The sequence below is a fragment of the Pogoniulus pusillus genome, chromosome 3, assembly GCF_015220805.1.
Source record: "Pogoniulus pusillus isolate bPogPus1 chromosome 3, bPogPus1.pri, whole genome shotgun sequence".
Lineage (NCBI taxonomy): Eukaryota > Metazoa > Chordata > Aves > Piciformes > Lybiidae > Pogoniulus > Pogoniulus pusillus.
In genome coordinates, this window is record NC_087266.1 from 46,802,510 (window position 1) to 46,826,633 (window position 24,124).

Genomic DNA, 24,124 nt, shown 5'->3' on the forward strand with positions numbered 1-24,124 from the left:
TGCCCAGCTCGCCTCAGATTTAGAAGACCCAGCCTCTGCCCAACTCTACTTAGATTTGGAAGACCCAGCCTCTGCCCAGCTCACCTCAGATTTAGAAGACCCAGCCTCTGCCCAGCTCACCTCAGATTTAGAAGACCCAGCCTCTGCCCAGCTCACCTCAGATTTAGAAGACCCAGCCTCTGCCCAGCTCACCTCAGATTTAGAAGACCCAGCCTTTGCCCAGCTCACCTCAGATTTAGAAGACCCAGCCTCTGCCCAGCTCGCCTCAGATTTAGAAGACCCAGCCTCTGCCCAGCTCACCTCAGATTTAGAAGACCCAGCCTCTGCCCAGCTCTACTTAGATTTAGAAGACCCAGCCTCTGCCCAGCTCACCTCAGATTTAGAAGACCCAGCCTCTGCCCAGCTCACCTCAGATTTAGAAGACCCAGCCTCTGCCCAGCTCGCCTCAGATTTAGAAGACCCAGCCTCTGCCCAGCTCACCTCAGATTTAGAAGACCCAGCCTCTGCCCAGCTCGCCTCAGATTTAGAAGACCCAGCCTCTGCCCAAATCGACTCAGATTTAGAAGACCCAGCCTCTGTCCAACTCTACTTAGATTTAGAAGACCCAGCCTCTGCCCAGCTCTACTTAGATTTAGAAGACCCAGCCTCTGCCCAGCTCACCTCAGATTTAGAAGACCCAGCCTCTGCCCAACTCTACTTAGATTTGGAAGACCCTGCCTCTGCCCAGCTCGCCTCAGATTTAGAAGACCCAGCCTCTGCCCAGCTCGCCTCAGATTTAGAAGACCCAGCCTCTGCCCAGCTCACCTCAGATTTAGAAGACCCAGCCTCTGCCCAGCTCTACTTAGATTTAGAAGACCCAGCCTCTGCCCAGCTCACCTCAGATTTAGAAGACCCAGCCTCTGCCCAACTCTACTTAGATTTGGAAGACCCAGCCTCTGCCCAACTCTACTTAGATTTGGAAGACCCAGCCTCTGCCCAGCTTGCCTCAGATTTAGAAGACCCAGCCTCTGCCCAACTCGCCTCAGATTTAGAAGACCCAGCCTCACAACGCTGTTCTGAAAATGTCCGCATCTTGATCCAAGAAGAGTGCCAGCATGGAAAGTCTGGTCCCTGGACAATCATCACAAGGATAGGCAGGCAGGCAAACAGGCAGGGTGCCCCTGCACATGTCACTAGGTAAATAATCAGCAGGCACACAGGCTTTGTGGTAGTCTAGACAGCCTTTGTTGTGGGTAGAAAAGCTGGCGCGAGGGCAGCGGCTGGCTTTTTAATGGCAACGCTGAGAAGATTGAGAGGACTCTATTTTGTCCTAATAATCCTGTCAGGTGTAACACGGGGATGCTGCTCTGTGATTAGTGTAGGCCTTTTCAGTCCACAGACAGCTAATTTTTCTGCAGACAAAGAGCTTAATTCCCAAAGAGGTGGTTCAAAATCTTCGAAACAAGGAAGAGTTGCGTGGAAGGAGGAGCCAGCATTGAGGAGCCCGACCAGCGCTCCATGCAGTTAACAATAAGATGTCATAGAGGGATTGTATGGAAACAGGGAAGGTGTTTCCCCTGAGCTATACCCTTGGTTCATAGGCAGATCTCAAATATTCTGATAAATGTATGTATGTCCATTAATTCCAGCAGAGGCAAAGAGGCTAATTAGTGGGTGTTTTACATGGGAATAATTGCAGATTTAGGAAGAGTGATTCAAAAGTAAGTTGTCTACCGGTATCTCACGCAATCAGAGGGACCTCTGGAAGAAATTATCAAGCCATTTAACTTCTTATTGGGAAAGGTTGCCTGCACTCTTTTTGTCTTGTGGAACTGTATTGCATGCATGAGCAGACATCCGCTTACATTTACTCCCTCTTTAAGGGATAAATGTCCTTGATGCATCAATGTCTACATTATCAGCAAAGCCAATAATCTTCCACAGAGAATGTCCATATGTGTATGAGTGTTTGATTTGGGTTTGGGTTTCTATCAAAGCTTTCCTAAATTCAGAAAAAAAAAAAAAGGGGGGGGGGGGGAGGGAGGGGGGGAAGTAGCCAGCACCAGAGCAAGAGGACACAGCCTCAATCTACATCAGGGGAAATTTAGGCTGGAGGTGAGGAGAAAGTTCTTCACTGAGAGAGTCATTGGACACTGGAATGGGCTGCCCGGGGAGGTGGTGGAGTCGCCGTCCCTGGAGCTGTTCAAGGCAGGATTGGACGTGGCACTTGGTGCCATGGTCTGGCCTTGAGCTCTGTGGTAAAGGGTTGGACTTGATGATCTGTGAGGTCTCTTCCAACCTTGGTGATACTGATACTGATCAGGTAATTAAAGAAATGAGCAGATAATATCATGAATAGAAACTATTATTTAAATCAAAGATGCCACCTGATACATTTCCATCCTACTTCACATCTGAAAACCAGGCACTTCCAAAACACACTGGTTTAAGTAACAGCCTCCCCATGGTTTTGAATTGCTTTTGCTGTCGTTTTCTTAGAAAAACAAAAGACAGTAATGCATGAAAAAACAAAAGAGCAGTGAATTAACATCTCTGGAAAGGCAGACTCTTACATATTTCAGTTCATTAAAGATTTAGAGGCCAGAAAATGAATGATGCCTCACATCCCTCCACACAAAGTTAGTTTTAGGAGGGATGGTCTTAATATAATTGAAGTAATCTACTACCAGATCACACTTAAAAGACAAAACAAGCATCAGACCCCACTTTCCCAACTTTCAATGGAACAAAGGCTTTTACCCACTACTCACAAGAAATATTTGTGAACAAAATGCAAAACACAGTTCACACCAATAAATTATGCTAACATTTTATTTTAAGTGTCCCATTATTGTGAGTCATTTGGTATTCACCATAATAGCACTGATAATAAAGGATTCGTTTGGTATTCATGTGGATGTTACATTTAGCGCCATTGGTATTCAACTGTAATTTAGCATTAGTTAATGGGCACTTAAAATGTTATCCAAATGATTTATAACACAGCATTTTAGTGTTTCTCAAACTAAGTGTACAACACTTATTTTACAAGTGTAATGCAAAATAATTAAGCAAGTGCACCTTACCTTCTAAAGTTTATATTCTGAGACAGAGAAAAGTCATGTAGAGGACTGTGACAGTAACAATCAACACAGTGTACTACATGAAGGTAAACCAAGTGTATGTAAGTTGCTCGTAGTAAAAAAAAAAAGGGGGAAGGGGGGGAGAAGAAAGAAAGAAAATAAAAAGACAGAGGTACTTACTTTTTAAAATACAGGCTCATAGCGTTTATACTGAATTAAAAACGAAAGCTGGATGACCAAAACCACAGGATGAGGTCTACTGCTTCCTTTGCTGCTATTTGCAGCAAGGAGAGAGAGAGAATCTCATTTCCTCTACTCATGCTTATGACAGTCACACATGCTGCTAACTCTGTGTGGTAGGATGATTGCATTTCTACTGGTTTCTTGGCAAGCACAGTACTTAGGATGAACACAAGTGATGTCATCTACTTTTTTTGGGGGGGGTTAAAGATAAACATAAAACAAATGGGAAGGAGTATGTCACAATTCCAGACTTAATATGCTTAAATTCTTAGGAAAGAAATGATTGTATTTTCAGGCACAGTCATCTTACAATGACCATATGTTGGCACAGTAAGGAAAATGAAATCTGTGCTGCAGAATAAGCCTTTTAGAAACAAATCACGAGGACTATTTTCCAGAAATCATTCTTAATTCTATCCTTAGTTGAAAACACTGTCCCAAATTTCACTACTCCAGTTCATTATTCCAGCTAGTAAACATAATCCTCCAATGGTTTCCAAAATTTTGCATGAAAATGAAAACCACATTGCTCTGTCTTAGTGGTATTTAATTACTGTTATCATAATGAGAGCAATGGGAGCAATTCATACTGTAGATGCAACTGTGTAACGGCCAGTTGATTAACAGCTAAAATGATGGCTGTAAATACTGCTGAATGCACTCTGTCCAGCTACAACCACACTCGTTCTGTGTCAATCCAGCTGTGAGATGATGGATAGAAAGTAGTAATAAGATCACCAACCTCAGAATGCTTTCGCCATATGTCTATGTTCTTTCGCTGGGCTTTCGAGAAATGGTCCCAAGCTTTTTGTCTGGTAGAAGCGTTGAAAACGGCGACAATCTGCTCAACTTTGGTGAACAAGGAAGTCAAACAAGACAAGCAATTTATGTTGTGATCACTATAGAGAAGCAAAGCAAAGACACTAGGAGTCTATGGATGATGTCATTACTGAAACAACATCATCAATATCCATCCAATGATGTGTCTTTTGTACTTACATTTTAGCAATGTTGGGGATGTCTCCCTTCAAGTCTGTCTCCATAACTTTTAGTCTACGCATCTTACAACTATGTACCAAAAAACATGCATGCAGCTGCCTCCCCATGATGTCTGCTACAACTCTCTGGGTGGCCACATGCTTTTGCTTATGTGGCCACAGGTGTATGACTACAGAAATGACACTCAAGGCATAAACTTGACGCATGTTTCCCTGCGGCAGCTCTGCACAGATGAGCAGGATGTACAAATGAGAGTGTGAAAGACAAGCAGGCTCTGCTTTGAAGGGTGACTTTCTGATAGAGGGAATTTGTCAGCTGATGGGAAGCACTAAACCACACATTACTGTTGCATTCTATAGCTGCACCTTCTCTTTTGTTTGATATAAACAGGCTCACTTCTGGTAGATCTCTCTGTCCTGTACCCATGGCCTATGTGTGTTTATGCACATCAACGGTCGTATTTTTATGCATATAAGATGAAGGAGAGATGTGAAATGGACTTCCCTCATTCAACAATCATGAGTTTGTTCTGAACTAAAGTATCAATACTCAGGCCAATTAACTAGGACAATTAAGATCCTTAAGTTTTTTGGTTAGTTGTCCATCTCAATTCAGAACCTTTTCTTGTGACACTTTTCTTTCTCTTTGCATCAGCTACAAGCAACATTGTCCTTACACAACAGAGACATGCCTAAAAATGATCTGGGCAAGAGGCAGGCTGCCTTGATCCCAGTACAATTAACTGAAAGACCACCAAGAAATCCACAGTTTGTACAAACTATTTAGGCTGTGCTCTTTAAGTGAGCAGCTATGCTGACCTCTGAAGTCAGTCTGAAAAATACTTCCACTTTCTGGCAAGGTTCTCAGCTGTTTATCTCATTACATTCCTGGGCTGATACAATGTCCCCTGTTTTGCAGAAGTGCAGCTTGGAGTACCTCATCCCAATCTCTCTTGTTGAGAAGTGGTGGCAGGAGTACTGTAATGACTTTTGATCTGGTCTCTCATTGAGTTGATTGACAGCTGCTCTCCTCCTCTCAAGTCATAGATGTGGAGAATCATCTTATACTTAATCTATCTTTCACCTAAAGTGATGACCTCACCTATTAAGTCTGTTATGTTTCACTTCTAGATCTGAAAGTGAACCCCACTCACTTGAATTGGTGCACATTTATGGTTTCCTTTTTTTACCACTGTTGCAGGCTGCAGGAAGATTAATAAAACACTTTGAATCACATATAGAAGTTTTTTCTTTGCTGTCATTAGGGCTGCTTAATTAACTTCTACAGCCACAGAAAATAAATGTAGTCTCTTGAAGATTAATTCTTATGTTTAGTCTATAGTAAAGAAAGTGTCCCAAAAGTACCAGAATTATTTGCATCATTTGTGATCTATTCAAGTTTTAATAATTTCCATCCATTAGAAGATCCTTGGAAAGAAGGGTGGATGTATTGAGGAAGTTATGCTGTGTCTATTTATTCACTTAATGGGAAAAGAATGAAAATGCCAAAGCACTCTATTATCATCTGTATAGAAACTGAGGCTAGAATTTAATTGCCATCATTGTGTTGATAACCCAGGTGCTCTGAAAATCTTGCTTAATTAACAATCTGGTTTTAGTTTGCAAGTGGTAATTCAAGTAGAAAAGACTTGCAAAGATATGAGGAAGAGCTGGTTTGAGAGGTCCCACTAAGAGATGCTAGTAAGATCATCTGAATTTCAAAAAACAGATGGACTTTAAAGTGTTTCATTTCCATTCTGTGAACAGGTGCTAGGATCATAGAATCATAGAATCAACCAGGCTGGAAGAGACCTCCAAGATCATCCAGACCAACCTAGCACTCAGCCCTAGCCACTCAGCTAGACCATGGCACTAAGTGCCTCATCCAGTCTCTTCTTGAAGACCTCCAGGGACAGTGATTCCACCACCTCCCTGGGCAGCCCATTCCCTATGGTGAAGTTGGGAGATTCTACATTAACTGACAAATTCCCATTTAACTACTTTTTTTTTCCTTCCCTGAGTACCATATAGCTCAAAAGAGGTTCCAGATGTAGGCAGAATCTGATAGAAACAATTGTTCCTTGTCTTGCTCCTAAAATAGTCTTCAAAGTTCTTCCTCACCTCCAGAAAGAAATTTCCAAGATGCAGTAACAGCTCCTTTCTGCCTCTCTAAGGCACCTTGAACTCTAGGATGAACTGCACCATCATCTCTGGCTAGTAAGTAGAATTATTAAGTAGCATGAAATATTCATTGTCAAACATCTGTTGTTAAGTTTCATGCTAAATCAAATTTTCATTGTCCAATATGAAAGGAAAAGCTCTTTCCTTACTGAATTAGGGTTCAATGAACTGCATTGTTCTGAAGGGGCCACATCATGCACTGCTTTACCTAACAACACAGTTTACAGGATGTAAAGAATTGCATCTTCTCCAATGACTTATTCTGCAGCTTGAAATTTGTGTGGCACATTTCAGCCAAAAGATTATTATCTATCTGATTTTCTACTGAGTTATTAATAGGTAAAAAGACACAAACAACAAAGAGTGATACACAAGTATCACAAGTGTCAACCAGCAATAGAACAAGGGGACACAGTCTCAAGCTGTGCTGGGGGAAGTCTAGGCTGGATGTTAGGAGGAAGTTGTTGGCAGAGAGAGTGATTGGCATTGGAATGGGCTGCCCAGGGAGGTGATGGAGTTGCTGTGCCTGGAGGTGTTCAAGCAAAGCCTGGCTGAGGCACTTAGTGCCATGGTCTGGTTGAGTGGCTAGGGCTGGGTGCTAGGTTGGAGTGGATGATCTTGGAGGTCTCTTCCAACCTGGTTGATTCTGTGATCAGCAGCCATGCATACATGAGTATTTTTTAGCTCTTGCATGTACTAATAAAGAATAGCAGCAAGCAATTGTTTTATAGTGTCTTGCAATGAAAAAAAGAAACAAAACAGACACTGGAATGTAATATGCTAAACTAAACCCAAAAGTCTTTGAAGGCTGGCAGATAAAACTATCCAATTTCATGTAGAGTTTCACTCCAAATTCCACCAATTAGGGATACAGGATGAAAAGGGCTTTGCACTAAATAACTGTTAAGTGCAAGAATAGAATATATGGCAATTTAGCTGAGGAAAAATTCTGTAAGGGTGAGACAGTTGTCATGAGGGGTAAAAGAAAAATTCCACCCATAAAATGACAGTGTAAAGGCAACTGTTACAGTAAATGTGTAACATGCTCTTCAAATATAGATTCACAGCACAGAGAGGATACAGAGTCAGCGTGCTGTGGGTCAGAAGCCTTGCTGCTGAATTCTGACTAAGCTGGAGTCTGCCAATCGATTTGGCTCCAAGCCCAGCAAACCAAGGAATTACAGTAGTCAAGGCTAGATGCTGTAAGTGAATGAATTACAGTCTACAGGTCAGTTTTGGATAGGAAAGAGAGCATTTTTGGCAACAGTCCTGAAAAGCATAAAGCATTTGGTGTCATACTGAACAGAACTCAGCATTAGGTCCAGGGGTAAAACTGTACGTAGGCAAATGACAAGTGACATCAACAAGAGAAACAGTAGACAGATTGCAGAGTAATGAAAGAAAGATATGGCTTATATATAAGTATATATATGTAAAATTTGGGCCAAACCCTCAATCTTTTGATTATGAAACTGCTTTCAGAAAAGAATTTGCCCTCCACACATTTACAACTAAAAACCTGCAGCCCCTCCTTGCAACCCGACGCACATACTACAGAGGGAGAAACAGATGCAACTGTCTTTGAGTGGCAGGGAGGGAAACAGAAGAATTGGAAGTATCACCTGGGAAAAGACTGCAGATAATGCAAGGGACAGGTCTCAAAGAAAAGCATATCACTGGGCATCAGATGAAAACAAAAGCAAATGTCATTCTGGATTTGTGTAATGAGTAAGTTTGCAGATGACACCAAGCTAGGAGCAGGTGTTGATCTGTTGGAAGGTAGGAGAGCCCTGCAGAGGGCCCTGTACAGGCTGGATGGGTGGGCAGAGGCCAATGGGATGAGATTTAACAAGGCCAAGTGCAGGGTTCTGCACTTTGGCCACAACAACCCCAAGCAGCACTACAGGCTGGGGACTGAGTGGCTGAGAGCAGCCAGGAGGAAAGGGACCTGGGGGTACTGATAGATAGTAGGCTGAAGATGAGGCAGCAGTGTGCCCAGGTGGCCAAGAGAGCCAATGGCATCCTGGCCTGCATCAGGAGCAGTGTGGCCAGTAGGACAAGGGAGGTTATTCTGCCCCTGTACTCAGCACTGCTCAGGCCACACCTTGAGTGCTGTGTCCAGTTCTGGGCCCCTCAATTCAAGAGAGATGTTGAGGTGCTGGAACATGTCCAGAGAAGGGAGACAAAGCTGGTGAGGGGCCTGGAACACAAAGCCTATGAGGAGAGGTTGAGGGAGCTGGGCCTGTTTAGCCTGGAGAAGAGGAGGCTCAGGGGTGATCTTATTACTGTCTACAACTACCTGAAGGGGCATTGTAGCCAGGTGGGGGTTGGTCTCTTCTCCCAGGCAACCAGCAGTAGGACAAGGGGACACAGTCTCAAGTTGTGCCAGGGTAAGTATAGGCTGGATGTTAGGAAGAAGTTCTTCACAGAGAGAGTGATTGGCATTGGAATGGGCTGCCCAGGGAGGTGGTGGAGGCACCGTCCCTGGGGGTCTTCAAGCAAAGCCTGGATGAGGCACTTAGTGCCATGGTCTGGTTGATTGGATAGGGCTGGGTGCTAGGTTGGACTGGATGATCTTGGAGGTCTCTTCCAACCTGGTTGATTCTATGATTCTATGATGCAGATTTTGACAGCTATGCAAAATGACTCCTTGACCACAAATACATGTCACTCTTGGTTTGGTTTTGTGTTTGGTCTTGTGGGGTTTTGGTATTTTTTGGGGTGGGGGGAGGGTGTGTGTTTGTTGTTTTGTCATTTTCACAATCATTACAACAACAGCAAAAATCCATGGGTATCAAAAAGGTGAATTGTGGCTGCAGCTTCATCAGACAAGACTACTGTTCCATCTGCTTACTCTTTGGGTGCCTGCAGCTTCCTTAACAGATAGTTTTAAGATGTGGCATGATAAAGGACAGAAGTACAGGATTCCTTTATTACATCCCCAGATTCCACCTTTTTGGACAGTGCCTCCAGTGATTTATCTCCCAAATTGTTTTGCTGTGGGAGAAGTCATCTTACAAGGCTGCTGTTCCTCAATTTGCCCTGCTGCCAACAACTACATCTGTACCAGTGATCAAAACCAGGCAGGGAGTGTTCTGAAATCAAATGGCACAAGGCATGGAGAGTCCCAGCAAAAGCACCCATCCTCTCTCTGCTTTAGGAGAAACTACTTCCCCTGCACTAGATGCTAAACTGCACCCATACTGTCTAGGAAAAATGCTACCTGGCCCAGAGAAACAACTTCTTACACTTCAATGGTATGGACAAGCTCAGCTTAATTTACTCCTATAGACAGTCAGTGAAGCAATGTGGCCTTGAGGCTAAGAGAGCCAGTGGCATCCTGAGGAATCAGGAAAAGTGTGCCCAACTTCTCCTGCTCTACTCTGCCCTCGTGAGACCACACCTGGGATACTGTGCCCAGCTTTGGGCTCCCCAGTTCAAGAGAGACAGAGACCTGCCGGAAAGAGTCCAGCAGAGAGCCACGAGGATGACTGGGGGACTTGAGCATCTCCCCTATGAAGAGAGACTAAGAAACCTGGGGCTGTTAAGCCTGGAGAAGAGAAGACTGAGAGGAGATCTGATCCATGTGTACAAATATCTGAGGGGTGGGTGTCAGGCGGATGGGGCCAATCTCTTTTTGGTAGTCAACAGCAGTAAGACAAGGAGCAATGGCTATGAAATGGAAAACAAAAGGTTTTGCCTCAACATGAGGAGAAACTTCTTTACAGTGAGGGTGACAGAGCCCTGGAAAACAGGCTGCCCACAGAGGTTGTGGAGTCTCCTTCTCTGGAGACTTTCAAAACCCACATGGGTGTATTCCTGTGTGAACTACCCTAGGGGATCCTTTCTTGGCAGGGAGGTTGGACTTGATGATCTCTGGAGGTCTCTTCCAACCTCTAAGGCTCTGTGATAGCTTTTACTAGCAGCCTTGCCACTTCTAGTGTCATCCTTCAGAGATCGTGGTGTTGCAGAGTGCCACTACGAAGCTTACCAGAAGAAGGACATTTTCCTCTTCTATCTACCCTGTCTCACCTACCTGAGTACTAAAAAGAATGGGAAAGAAGTATAAATATCATCTCTCTAAATTACCCTACACTGTTCCTACATATCCCTCTGATTGGGCCTACAGTGTTATGGACCAGAAGGCGTGCTTGGGTTGATGGCTGATTCTGCTTCCCCCTTCTCCATCTCACTCAGATTGGTCCTAGTCAATGTGCTTGTGTCTTAGTGGTCTATACTGGAGTGATGCATGAAGAAGTATTTTTTTCATAATACAGACAGCAAATTCTTCCACACAGATGAAGCAAAACCCAAAAGATACTTATACCATAGCCCAAATTATTATCCCTGGGCTTGTAAAAACATCAAACCTCAGTGTAAGCAGCTGTTGTTTTCCTTTCTTCTTCTTTCAGCTAATACATTCCATGAGGAAGAGTGGAAAAAAAGGAGCATTATGAGGATACTGAAAAAGCCTCATTTTCAGCATTTATACCCAAACCTGCACAGTAACTTGTTTTAGCTATGCATAGCAACCATTTATATTCATAGACATGGAAGAACACTCCTTGTTAAACTTGGGAATTAGAAGGGAAAAGAAAAAGCCCAACACTCTGATTAAAGAGAGCCCAGTTTGCCCTGGAAAAGCGGTCTACAAAATAAGCTTTGAAAATCTTGCAGGTTGTGAAATGTGGTTTAATTTACAACAAAGAAACTGACAGCTTGGTGTAACAGCAAGCGCTGGCGCTGCGCCATGTGATAAATCACTCGGACTCAACAAGACCACTTCACCTCCATGTCATTTCTCAACAAACAGGAACCTGACATCGGGCCAGCACAACAAAGTAGGGCAGGTACAAACATACAGTACCTGCTCTTTTAATGCCACCATCTTCTATTACAAAACAGACTTTATGGACCTTGTCTCGACATCCAGAAATAAAGCTAAAAGAACACCCCACACAACCCCTTCACCTTGCTAACTCGAGGAAAGATTAAGTGAATGCTACTTTCTTCATTAACTTGACAAGATTATAAGCCATCCCCAAAGCACTGCATTTAATTAGCTGTTCTCATTGTTATTTATGGTTAGGTGGGCTTTTTTTTCCCAGTTCTCAGATATAAAAATAGCAAAAGCAGGAAGAGAGTAAAAGTAGGAACAACTATTTTTGTAAGCCTGTTCACAAAAAGAACCCCAAGGGAAGTCTGAGATGAAGGAACATGATAAATGTGACTGAACATTGGTTCAGGTCCCATTAGGTGAAGAGACTCTTTCTAAGTGATAATTGTCCAGGCACCTTGCAGATGAGAACATTCCCCAAAGATCAAGAGAGTTATACTTCTCTGGGGCATAATATGGTTTCTTTCAGTGAGAAATAACAGAGGTGGATGAGGAGACTTCAACAGGCATAGCCCCTCCTGGCAAACCAAAATCATCTCACACATCTTGTGCAGGAACATTTACTTCTCCATTGGTTACCATACCTTTTGTGCCCTTGCTTGTCATGACTTGTCCCCTTCTCTCTCTGTTTACTGCCTAAAGTCTTATCTTCTGTATTTTTGTTACCTGTTCCCATGTGAGTCTATCTTTCCCTCCTACACACTCTGGCCCAAAACTCTTGGGACTCTACATAGTCTTTCCAAAACTCTTTTCCTGTCTTCAGCACAAACTACACCGTCTGGGGCAAACTTCAGTGACTCGAGACAAAGCAAGACGAGTGCCTGCTAAAGGGACTAAGTATCTCAAACAGTCATCATTTCATACTCATAGGAATTTGTGTCATATTCATATGGCTTATTAATTTATTTCTTAGGAGCCTGAACAGTTTTAGATATACAAGCCACATGCTGCCCAGGGAGGTGGTGGAGGCACCATCCCTTCAAGAAAAGCCTGGCTAAGGCACTTAGTGCCATGGTCTAGATGACTGGCTAGGGCTGGATGCTAGGTTGGACTGGATGATCTTGGAGGTCTCTTCCAACCTGGTTGATTCTATGATTCTACGTACACAGCCAACTCAGAAAACTTTTTGGGTTAAATCTCTGTCTTTCTTTCTTTGCTCCAATGCTTTACTCTCTTTCATTATTGTTCCTTTCCATGCTACATTTACAGGTCAGTTCTGTGAAGCATCAGGCCCTTACCTCCATCCCTACTCAGCAAGGCATCTCAAAACCAAGCACAGATTTCCATGTCATTCTGGCACATGCTTCTTTGTCTTGAACCCTGCTTCACCATCTAAGAAATCCTGCAGGATCAAGGCAAGTGGCTTGAGTTGTCAAAATGAGGCCTTAAGATTGAAATCTCTTGGGAAGCAGTGCTTTTATTTTGCTACACAACACCATGCATATTTAATAGCCTACATTAAAAAAAAAGGGGGGGGGAATTACTGAAAATAATCAGAAGAAGAGCTCCTGTTTAAATTCTGGCCACGTTTAAACCAATACTAAGATTCCTATTGACTTTAGGTGGAGTGAAGACTGCAGACAATGGAAGCAACAAAGAAATTCAAAGAAAAGGAAGCACAAAGGAATAAGCTATCTGAAACACTACAGCCTGTAACCACAAAGGCTTGTACTGCCAGAAAGTGGGGAGGAATTATAAGAATGCAAGGTAAACCAGCAATGGGAGTCTTTCATCTCTATTCTCTGCCACTGCTATAGCAGCCTGGATAGAAATGCTTCTGAGAACATGTGTACATGAGATGGAAAAAGAGAGGACAAGTCAAAAAAGAACTGAGATACCCAGCTGAGCTTTGCTGGACAGATTAACAGTAGAGAAGCAAGCGAAGAGCACAGCAATTAAATGAGCTAATCAAAAGGGACTGGATGGATTGTGGAGGTTATTTTGGATGTGATTTAATTTTTTTTTTTTTTTAAGAATACATCAAGGTAGAAAGCAACAGTGGCAACTAATGACATGAATGATTAATGTTTTTATTTGTATTATAGTGGCATTCTATGACACCAACTGAGATCTGGGCTGCGCTGTAAAAACACATTATATGACTCAATCTCTTTCACAAAGAGCTTAATGATGACCTAAAAACTGCACATAAAGTAAGCTCATATTTTTGAATTAGTCACTGGCAAACGAAAGAAAGGCTGTAAGACCAGGCAATTAAAGAGCTTTAAAGAGTTGTTATTAATGCAGTGCAATTGAAAGGATACTCAGAAAGCATGAAAGTATATAAAAAGTCTGACTGCTAAAGGAATTTTATCTAGTGTGCTTTCAATATCTATAATGAAACTGGCTTCATTTTTTAGGAGTTAAGAGAATATGGTAAAAAGTGGAAGTTTTTTTTGGGGAAAAAAAGAACTGTGGTGTGGAATTGAAAGCAAATCAGATAAAACAGTGGTCTCAAGTTGTGCCAGGGTAGGTCTAGGCTGGATGTTAGGAGGAAGTTGTTGGCAGAGAGAGTGATTTGGCATTGGAATGGGCTGCCCAGGGAGGTGGTGGAGGCACCGTCCCTGGGGGTCTTCAAGCAAAGCCTGGCTGAGGCACTTAGTGCCATGGTCTGGTTGAGTGGCTAGGGCTGGGTGCTAGGTTGGACTGGATGATCTTGGAGGTCTCTTCCAACCTGGTTGATTCTATGATTCTATGATTCAGTAATCACCTGCAGATCAACACAAACTCTAAACACCCTATCAAGGCAAAGTCTAAGTACCTTTTCTACTGTAAGAGAGTAATTTTCCAAGTGAAATCTCTAGTGAGAAAACCAAACCTGAGCGCAATCCTTTTGTGAAGATTGCTCAAGAAAGATATTTTTCTTCTTTCTGTTGGTTTTTTTTTTTTTAATATTAAAAATTTAGATTGCACCAGTGAAGGCACTGATAATGTTAAAACAGATGAAATCATATCCAGAAACATCAGAGACTGAAAATGAACAAACCCAAAGAGAGGAAAATTTTATTCGGTCTGTTGAGAATGCATTTCCCTCTGGAATTATTTAACTTCAGTTTATGTGGGGGGGGTATGAGAGGAGGGGAATTTATATCAGATACCTACCAGCTATTTGAAAATAGCTCAGAGGACTCTAATACACCACTGGAGTCCTTCAGTAACAAGGGAGAGAAGAGTTGAGGCAACAATTGTGACCTTCTCAAGGTGTCAGACAGGACAGTCTCTCCAAACCTTGAGTTCTTTTTTTCTGATCAGCTCTACAGAATTATCTCAAAGCTATAGGTAGTCTCATATCCTGTGTCACATATGAAGGAACTAAGGATGCTTAGCAACAAGAGAAGTAATTAATCTTAATCTTGTAATTGCAGGGGTTTTTTATCTCTGTTTTCACTTCCATGTGTACCTCTACATGCAATCCAAGAGCGCAGGTAAGCTTACTGACAGTGGGAAGAAGTGGCAGGTACATTGAACTATGGAGTAAAAATTAATTTCTCAGGATAGTAAAATTGGAAGAATATCCTGGACCTCAAATATGCAGTCCAGATCTTTAGATCATTAAGAACAAAAATAAAACCAGGCAATGGCAGGTAGAGTTGACATAAAACTTTGGCTGCAACCTTCTGGACCAGATGTCTAAACCCCATCTCTCAAAGATCCTAAGGCCAGTTGGTATCACTGGACCTTACCATTAAGAGTGTTCTTGGAAAGAATCATAGAATCAAGCAGGTTGGAAGAGACCTCCAAGATCATCCACTCCAACCTAGCACCCAGCCCTAGCCACTCAACTAGACCATGACACTGAGTGCCTCATCCAGGCTTTTCTTGAACACCTCCAGGGATGGTGACTCCACCACCTCCCTGGGCAGCTCATTCCAATGCCAATCACTCTCTCTGCCAACAACTTCCTCCTAACATCCAGCCTAGACCTGCCCCGGCACACCTTGAAACTGTGTCCCCTTGTTCTATTGCTGGTTGCCTGGGAGAAGAGGCCACCCCCACCTGGCTACAATGTCCCTTCAGGAATTTCAGTTCCTTCCCTGGAATTTAGGGTTTTTAAACTTATCTTTCCAAAAGATTGTCCTGGTCACCAGACACTGAAATTCTCTTAAGGTCAAGGAGAGAACAAAAGTCAAAGCCATCGTGTGACCAGGATGTAACTTGCCCAGGGTGCTCCATGATAAAAAACACCCTCTTGCTGTTCACACAAGAGCCTGATTCACAAGGACCTGTTGCCTAAGTCCTGTGAAGAGTCACTCATCCATTATCAAAACTGAAAACAGTGACCAGACAAGCCAGTGTCAGAGGTGGCTCAGTACGCAGCTGAGGACCACTTCTGTTCGTTGCGCTATGCTCTTATCTACCTTCTGACTGGGACACATTGTGTGTCTGGCTCTTGAGACACTGCATCATGTGTCTGACTCCTGAGACAGTGCATTAATTTTTGAAGGCTCTGTATTTTTGATTTTAACTCACCCATAGGTATTATGGAAAATGTTGTCATGACAGAGTGCACTACATAGTCTAAAACCTTAACACCAGGTACGTGAAGCTTACAGTGCATGGAGAGCAAAGTCAGAGGACAGAATTGCAAGTGTTAGTCTAAAAAACAGCCCAAGACAGATGTCTCTAGAGCTTCCATTTTACTTAGGTATGAGGATTAACATCTATAAGCCTTAGGCTGGAAAGGTGGTTTGGGAGGAAATGAAACAGAGAGGCATGGAAATTCAGGAAGCAGTGTCACATGTAACTGTGCTGTGGAAGCAAAGTGGGAAAATTTGGAAGTCAAACTCTAAAGACAGAACTATCCAAAATCTTTGGAAAGAATTCATATTCCAAGCACAGGTTCACATCTAGAAAAACCTAAGCAGTTTAATAAAAAGAATATCCAAAATCCTGGGGAACAATTCATATTCTGAGCACAGATTCACATCTAGGAAAACCTAAGTGGTTTAATAAAAAGAATATCCAAAATCCTGGGACACAATTCATATTCTAAGCACAGACTCACATCTAGAAAAACCTAAGTAGTTTAATAAAAGGAATATCCAAAATCCTGGGAAAGAATTCATATTGTAAGCACAGCTTCACCTCTAGAAAAACCTAAGTGGTTTAATAAAAGGAATATCCAAAATCCTGGGAACAATTCATATTGTAAGCACAGCTTCACCTCTAGAAAAACCTAAGTGGTTTAATAAAAAGAATATCCAAAATCCTGGGAACAATTCATATTCTGAGCACAGCTTCACCTCTAGAAAAAACCTAGGTAGTTAATAAAAAGAATATCCAAAATCCTGGGGAACAATTCATATTCTGAGCACAGCTTCACCTCTAGAAAAACCTAAGCAGTTTAATAAAAAGGAATATCCAAAATCCTGGGAAACAATTCATATTCTGAGCACAGCTTCACCTCTAGAAGAAAACCTAAGCAGTTTAATAAAAAGAATATCCAAAATCCTGGGGAACAATTCATATTCTGAGCACAGCTTCACCTCTAGAAAAACCTAAGCAGTTTAATAAAAAGGAATATCCAAAATCCTGGGAAACAATTCATATTCTGAGCACAGCTTCACCTCTAGAAAAACCTAAGCAGTTTAATAAAAAGGAATATCCAAAATCCTGGGAAACAATTCATATTCTGAGCACAGCTTCACCTCTAGAAGAAAACCTAAGCAGTTTAATAAAAAGAATATCCAAAATCCTGGGGAACAATTCATATTCTGAGCACAGATTCACCTCTAGAAGAAAACCTAAGCAGTTTAATAAAAAGAATATCCAAAATCCTGGGGAACAATTCATATTCTGAGCACAGCTTCACCTCTAGAAAAACCTAAGCAGTTTAATAAAAAGGAATATCCAAAATCCTGGGAAACAATTCATATTCTGAGCACAGCTTCACCTCTAGAAGAAAACCTAAGCAGTTTAATAAAAAGAATATCCAAAATCCTGGGGAACAATTCATATTCTGAGCACAGATTCACATCTAGGAAAACCTAAGTAGTTTAATAAAAAGAATATCCAAAATCCTGGGAAAGAATTCGTATTCTGAGCACTGATTCCCATCTAGAAAAAAAAAACCCTAAGTGGTTTAATAAAAAGAATATCCAAAATCCTGGGAAACAATTCATATTCAGAGCACAGATTCACCTCTAGAAAAACGTAAGTAGTTTAATAAAAGGAATATCCAAAATCCTGGGAAAGAATTCGTATTGTAAGCACAGCTTCACCTCTAGAAAAACCTAAGTGGTTTAATAAAAAAGAATATCCAAAATCCTGGGGAACAATTCATATTCTGAGCACAGCTTCACCTCTAGAAAAACCTAAGCAGTTTAATAAAAAGGAATATCCAAAATCCTGGGAAACAATTCATATTCTGAGCACAGCTTCACCTCTAGAAGAAAACCTAAGCAGTTTAATAAAAAGAATATCCAAAATCCTGGGGAACAATTCATATTCTGAGCACAGATTCACATCTAGGAAAACCTAAGTAGTTTAATAAAAAGAATATCCAAAATCCTGGGAAAGAATTCGTATTCTGAGCACTGATTCCCATCTAGAAAAAAAAAACCCTAAGTGGTTTAATAAAAAGAATATCCAAAATCCTGGGAAACAATTCATATTCAGAGCACAGATTCACCTCTAGAAAAATGTAAGTAGTTTAATAAAAGGAATATCTAAAATCCTGGGAAAGAATTTGTATTGTAAGCACAGCTTCACCTCTAGAAAAACCTAAGTGGTTTAATAAAAAAGAATATCCAAAATCCTGGGGAACAATTCATATTCTGAGCACAGCTTCACCTCTAGAAAAAACCTAAGCAGTTTAATAAAAAGAATATCCAAAATCCTGGGGAACAATTCATATTCTGAGCACAGCTTCACCTCTAGAAAAACCTAAGCAGTTTAATAAAAAGGAATATCCAAAATCCTGGGAAACAATTCATATTCTGAGCACAGATTCACCTCTAGAAGAAAACCTAAGCAGTTTAATAAAAAGGAATATCCAAAATCCTGGGGAACAATTCATATTCTGAGCACAGATTCACCTCTAGAAAAAACCTAAGCAGTTTAATAAAAAGAATATCCAAAATCCTGGGGAACAATTCATATTCTGAGCACAGATTCACCTCTAGAAAAAACCTAAGCAGTTTAATAAAAAGAATATCCAAAATCCTGGGGAACAATTCATATTCTGAGCACAGATTCACCTCTAGAAGAAAACCTAAGCAGTTTAATAAAAAGAATATCCAAAATCCTGGGGAAAAAAATCATATTCTAAGCACAGATTCAAATCTAGGAAAAACCTAAGTAGTTTAATAAAACAAAAAAGGAAGTGGACAGTTTTTCCTCTTTATCCCTTAGACAACTAAAGAAGCAGAATAACAAGGCTAAGACTCCCTGCAGAACTTAAATCAGGGGCTGTAAACTGGTGGTGTGACAGCAGTAATACACTTTATTTCACAGATTATCCTGGCACAAGTATCTTGGTCAGGTAATTAATTCACATGCTGAACACTTGACCCAAATTTTTAGGGGTAATCCATTTGGTAATCTTCTAAATACCTCCAGGCAGAAATCCGTAGCAGGGATTTCAATACCTGTACTTCTTTAGCAGTTGGGCCATAAGCTGAAATGTTCTGGCCACACTAATCCTCATTAATAAAAAAGCATTTTATACTGAGACCCACACAGTCAGTGTGTCTGTGTGTTCCAGGTGAGTGCACTTGGAGACCATTTCCTCAACGTATTTCTTCTTTACTCCCCATAACATTCACTGTTTCATCGATGGCTTTTTTATCTGATTCCAATTCTTTGCTCATGTTACATCTTTCTGTACAAAGACTACACACAGTAAATGGGATTAGTCTGCTCTGAACAAGACATAAATATTTGGACATCTGGTTCTGAGCAAGGCCCCCTGCGAATCCTCTATGGGCAGCAGAGAAAGAATGACATCTCCAAGGGATGATTCATCTCGCTGGGAGAGCACCATGTGGTCGATCTGGTGATTCATTCCCTGGAGATGCTTATTTTTCTCTGCTGACTGCAAAGACAGTCCAGAGTGGTCAGCTAAGAATTGGCCATCTGACCTAGTTCACGACAGAAGAATGCCACACAACATTTCAAGAGTAGTGCATTATTTATGTCCAATGGCCACACAGCTGCAGCATTACACTTGACTTCTAGATCCTTTCTGCAGAAGAGTAGTTTTGCTGCTGCAGACCACACACATCTATTCTGGAAGTGGAGTATTTTCACTTTCTGCCTCCATAAAGCAAACTATGGACTGTAACCAACTGGGGCTAGAGGAAGACAGCTTAAAAAGATGCATGGCAAACATAGAATCATAGAATCAACCATGTTGGAAGAGATCTCCAAGTCATCCAGTCCAACCTATCCCCCAACCCTATCCAATCAACTAGACCATGGCACTAAGTGCCTCATCCAGGCTTTGCTTGAACACCTCCAGAGATGGTGACTCCACCACCTCCCTGGGCAGCCCATTCCAATATCAATCACTCTCTCTGCCAACAACTTCCTCCTAACATCGACCCTATACTTCCCCTGGCACAACTTGAGACTGTGTCCCCTTGTTCTGTTGCTGGTTGCCTGGGAGAAGAGACCAACCCCCACCTGGCTACAATGTCCCTTCAGGTAGTTGGAGACAGCAATGAGGTCCCCCCTGAGCCTCCTCTTCTCCAGGCTAAACACCCCCAGCTCCCTCAGCCTCTCCTCATAGGCTTTGTGTTCCAGGCCCTTCACCAGCTTCATCGCCCTTCTCTGGACACCTTCCAGCACCACAACATCTCTCTTGAATTGAGGGGTTCAGAACTGGACACAGGACTCAAGGTGTGGCCTGAGCAGTGCTGAGTACAACATTCCTCAGATCATTTCAAACACAGGGAAATTCTTGAAGGAGGGAAGCTCATTTCGGAGTCTCCATGTTCAGCAATCTCAGGCATATAGATGTGTAAAGCAAAACCACCATCCATCTGTTCATGGCAAGTTTGCAGAGCATTTTAATAAGACACATTAATGCTAATAATGGCCAATGTTTATGATGTTTGTAAAATAACCAATGTGGAGCATCTGGAAAGCTCATAAAATTTGTTCTTATAAAATCTACAGAGTGTAACACCTTTCCTTGAGCCTGTTTTGGGTTTTTTTGCTGACCTTGTGCCTGATCTGTGAGAATCTCTCCTCTTCTAGACATTACTGTGACTGTGCTACCCTGAAACTCATGTTTTGAAACCAGTTCAGCATTCAGCACATTAAAGGAACAAACCAGATAGCCCAAACTGCAAGTTTCCACCTGAAAGTACAGGGATCTCTATTTCCAAGTGACAGATGTTCTACAACAGTTGGTGACAAACGGGCTAATTTAGACTGATTTAACTAAAGTTCAGCCTGCTGATAATGGGGGATTTTTTCAGAAGCAGCTGAACAAGGCATTTCTGGATGCTAGGGCTGACTGTTGCACACAGAACTGCTGGGGCCCTGGTGTGAACTGAACAGCAGAGCCATGTGTGGCGCCTGTGCCTCTGCTCCTCACGCTGCCTTTTAGATGCTGAGATGGAAGACAACATTACCTAGTAAATTACTAAGGGAATTAACTGGTCTTTAAAATTTACTTACTGAACATATGTTCTCAGAAATCAAATGTTCTTGCATCAGAATCTTTCATTTTAAGTTCAGACATCTAAGCTCTCCCATTAGGAGGGTACATGCCCTGGGGTGAGCTGGTCTTCTGAGATGCTGAGCTCTATTACAAATACATGAAGCATGCAGGGGGTCCTGCTCTTCTAACTCAGACAATTCCACCCAAGCTTGTACCTTCAGCCATAACTTCTGAAGGTAGTTATGATAAAATCCTATAGAGCAATGCAAAGACTGGAGTGGGGGATGGTTCACAAAAAGTGTTAACAACTGTGTTGTCCTCTATATGGCAAATTGCATTGGGTCTTGTTCTGAACTTGCATATAAGAACTGCCTTCAGCCTTCACCTCCTTGAGTATCATAAATCTTTGGCTTAAGCATCCATGATAAGCATGTTAAAAACCACCAACAGTTAAACTAGCTTTCTTAGTTCTCATATCTACTGCCCATGGAAGTGTTCAAGAAAAGACTGGATGAGGCACTTAGTGCCATGGTCTAGTTGACTGGCTAGGGCTGGGTGCCAGGTTAGACTGGATGATCTTGGAGGTCTCTTCCAACCTGGTTGATTCTATGATTCTTCTTTTTCTTTCCCTTCTTTTCCTTTCTCTTATTTCTCCTCTCCTCTCCTCCTTTTCCCTTCCCTTCCCTTCCCTCTACTCTTTTCTCTTGTCCTCTGCTGTCTTTTCCTCCCTTCCCCTTTGAAGAATACTTCTAGGCAAATATCCTGATTATTGCTCTATGAGGTAACCTCATTAAGGTAACTTCATTGATTGTACTTCTGTACTAAGAAAACAATTGCCAGCACTAAATACTTAAGGCAGATTATCTGCCAAATTAATGCTGGCACTGTGTCAGCCAAGCAGTCACTATGCCAGTGCCAGTACAGTATGTTCCACTCTGGGAGTGTCCTGTATGTGGTGAATATATTCTCTAAAAGTTTCTGAACCCTACTTCCTTTTAGCTAAACCCAGGCTAGAATCATAGAATCAAGCAGGTTGGAAGAGACCTCCAAGATCATCCAGTCCAACCTAGCACCCAGCCCTAGCCACTCAACCAGACCATGGCACTGAGTGCCTCAGCCAGTCTCTTCTTGAAGACCTCCAGGGATGGTGCCTCCACCACCTCCCTGGGCAACCCATTCCAATGGGAAATCACTCTCTCTGTGAAGAACTTCCTCCTAGAAGTAAAACCTATTTGTCCTCTGTTTTGTAATTGAGCTAGTTAACTAGCTGCAACACATAGGCTACATATCACCTCTCTCCACAAAAGCATGACCTTTGCTCAGAGCAGGAAGGCTTCTCTCTGCTCCATTCCTGAAGTGTTATGTCTATGCAGCAGTAGATATTATGCATAGAGCACATCTTCTATCAATAAAAAAAAACAACTACTAAAACTTTGCTCACCTTGAGAAATAAGCTCTTAGGACTGGTCCTTGTTCCTCCAAATTGCCATAGAGTATGGAATAGGATATGAAGTAAAATATGACTGCATTGCAACTACTTACCCCCAAACAAACAAACTGATAAAAAAACCAAACCACTACCACCACTACCACCATCACTACAGCAACACCGGACAAAAAGGAGTTACTTACATTGAGTGAGGATCCCTGTTAAGGCGTTTTTGAAAGTCTCCTTGGCTTGCTCCATTTCTTGCTCGTGAGCAGCCTTCTCGTTCATCAGGCGGCGGACGTGGCTGTTGGCCGACTGCACCATGGAATAAAACTGGTTTGCAGAGCGACGATTCACCTCGCCTCGCTCGATCCACGTCAGCAGCACCGTGATGGCCTCGGAGAACTTGCTATCATCTAGAACAACCAAAGCACAGGTTTTCAACTGCAGGCATAAATATCCCGCCGAGAACACGTTTGCTGCTCTACGACGCATTAAAATCACCCTAAATCCTGCTTGCGATACATCAGTTTGGGCAACCTTTGGGTCCTTTGTTCTAGCAAATGCAGGAAGCCAATGTTGCCACGTGAAGCAACATAAATCCTCCTTCAAGGCTTGTCTTCTGCTTATTTTAATAGCTTTCTCACATCAAAACATCTCTCCCCTGCTTCCTTGTGGCCCAACTCCTTCTTTTCACATCTCCCTCAAGCCGTTTATCATAGAATCATAGAATCAACCAGGTTGGAAGAGACCTCCAAGATCATCCAGTCCAACCTAGCACCCAGCCCTAGCCACTCAACTAGACCATGGCACTAAGTGCCTCAGCCAGTCTTTTCTTGAAGACCCCCAGGGACAGTGCCTCCACCACCTTCCTTGGCAGCCCATTCCAATGGGAAATCACTCTCTCTGTGAAGAACTTCTTCCTAATATCCAGCCTATACCTACCCTGGCACAACTTGAGACTGTCCCCCCTTGTTCTATTGCTGGTTACCTGGGAGAAGAGGCCACCCCCCACCTGGCTACAATGCCCCTTCAGGTAGTTGTAGACAGTAATAAGATCACCCCTGAGCCTCCTCTTCTCCAGGCTAAACAGGCCCAGCTCCCTCAACCTCTCCTCATAGGATTTGTGCTCCAGGCCTTAGGGCAGGAGTGAGGAGACCTCTGTCACTGGACCAACTGAAATGCATCTGCATTAATCTGCTTGGTCAAAAGCTCAGCCTTGCAGCTTGGGCTTAGCCATACTGTTGTCCACAAAGGTCACTAACTTCACAGTCTTAATTAACGAACAATGATGGGCCTGAACAATTCCTCCTCAAAGCACTGATTAATTACAAGCAACTGCTTTGTACAGTTATGTGTTTGTATTTGTTTGGTATTATTTGGCTGTGTTTTGTTCTACTTTGTAAGGGTTCCAGGCAAATCCAGGCTAACATCTGTACCACAGTTTTACGTTTAGCATGCAGGTAACTAAAGTTTTATTTCTCTGCACAAAGACCACCAAAACTGGTGGCTAGATTTTGGGCATTCCTTTCACTATGTGATCTTCTTTCTTCTGACAGTGCCTTCAGCTTCCTCAGAAGATGGTTGTTGCAGCTTTCATTACACTTCTGCCTTCATCAGGATTAAGAGGACACTGTTATTTGAAGTCACATTTAGGCTGAACTGTAAGATAATGTTATTACAACAGAATGTCTTCCCATGGAA

General features: G+C 42.3%; 1 protein-coding gene across 12 annotated transcripts in view; it reads right to left on the reverse strand.

Annotated features, from left to right (window-relative positions):
* Positions 1 to 24,124, reverse strand: part of ENOX1 (ecto-NOX disulfide-thiol exchanger 1) — a 453,062-nt gene that overhangs the window by 81,149 nt on the left and 347,789 nt on the right. For all 12 annotated transcript variants that reach the window (XR_010308903.1, XM_064174875.1, XM_064174900.1 and 9 more), the window contains 2 exons: positions 22,624 to 22,836; positions 4,048 to 4,154 (listed from right to left, as the gene is read on the reverse strand). Coding sequence is in view for 11 of the 12 variants with exons in the window: in XM_064174875.1 (XP_064030945.1) it covers positions 4,048 to 4,154; positions 22,624 to 22,836 (320 nt within the window). In the remaining variant the exon portion in view is untranslated. The remainder of the gene's footprint in view (positions 1 to 4,047; positions 4,155 to 22,623; positions 22,837 to 24,124) is intronic.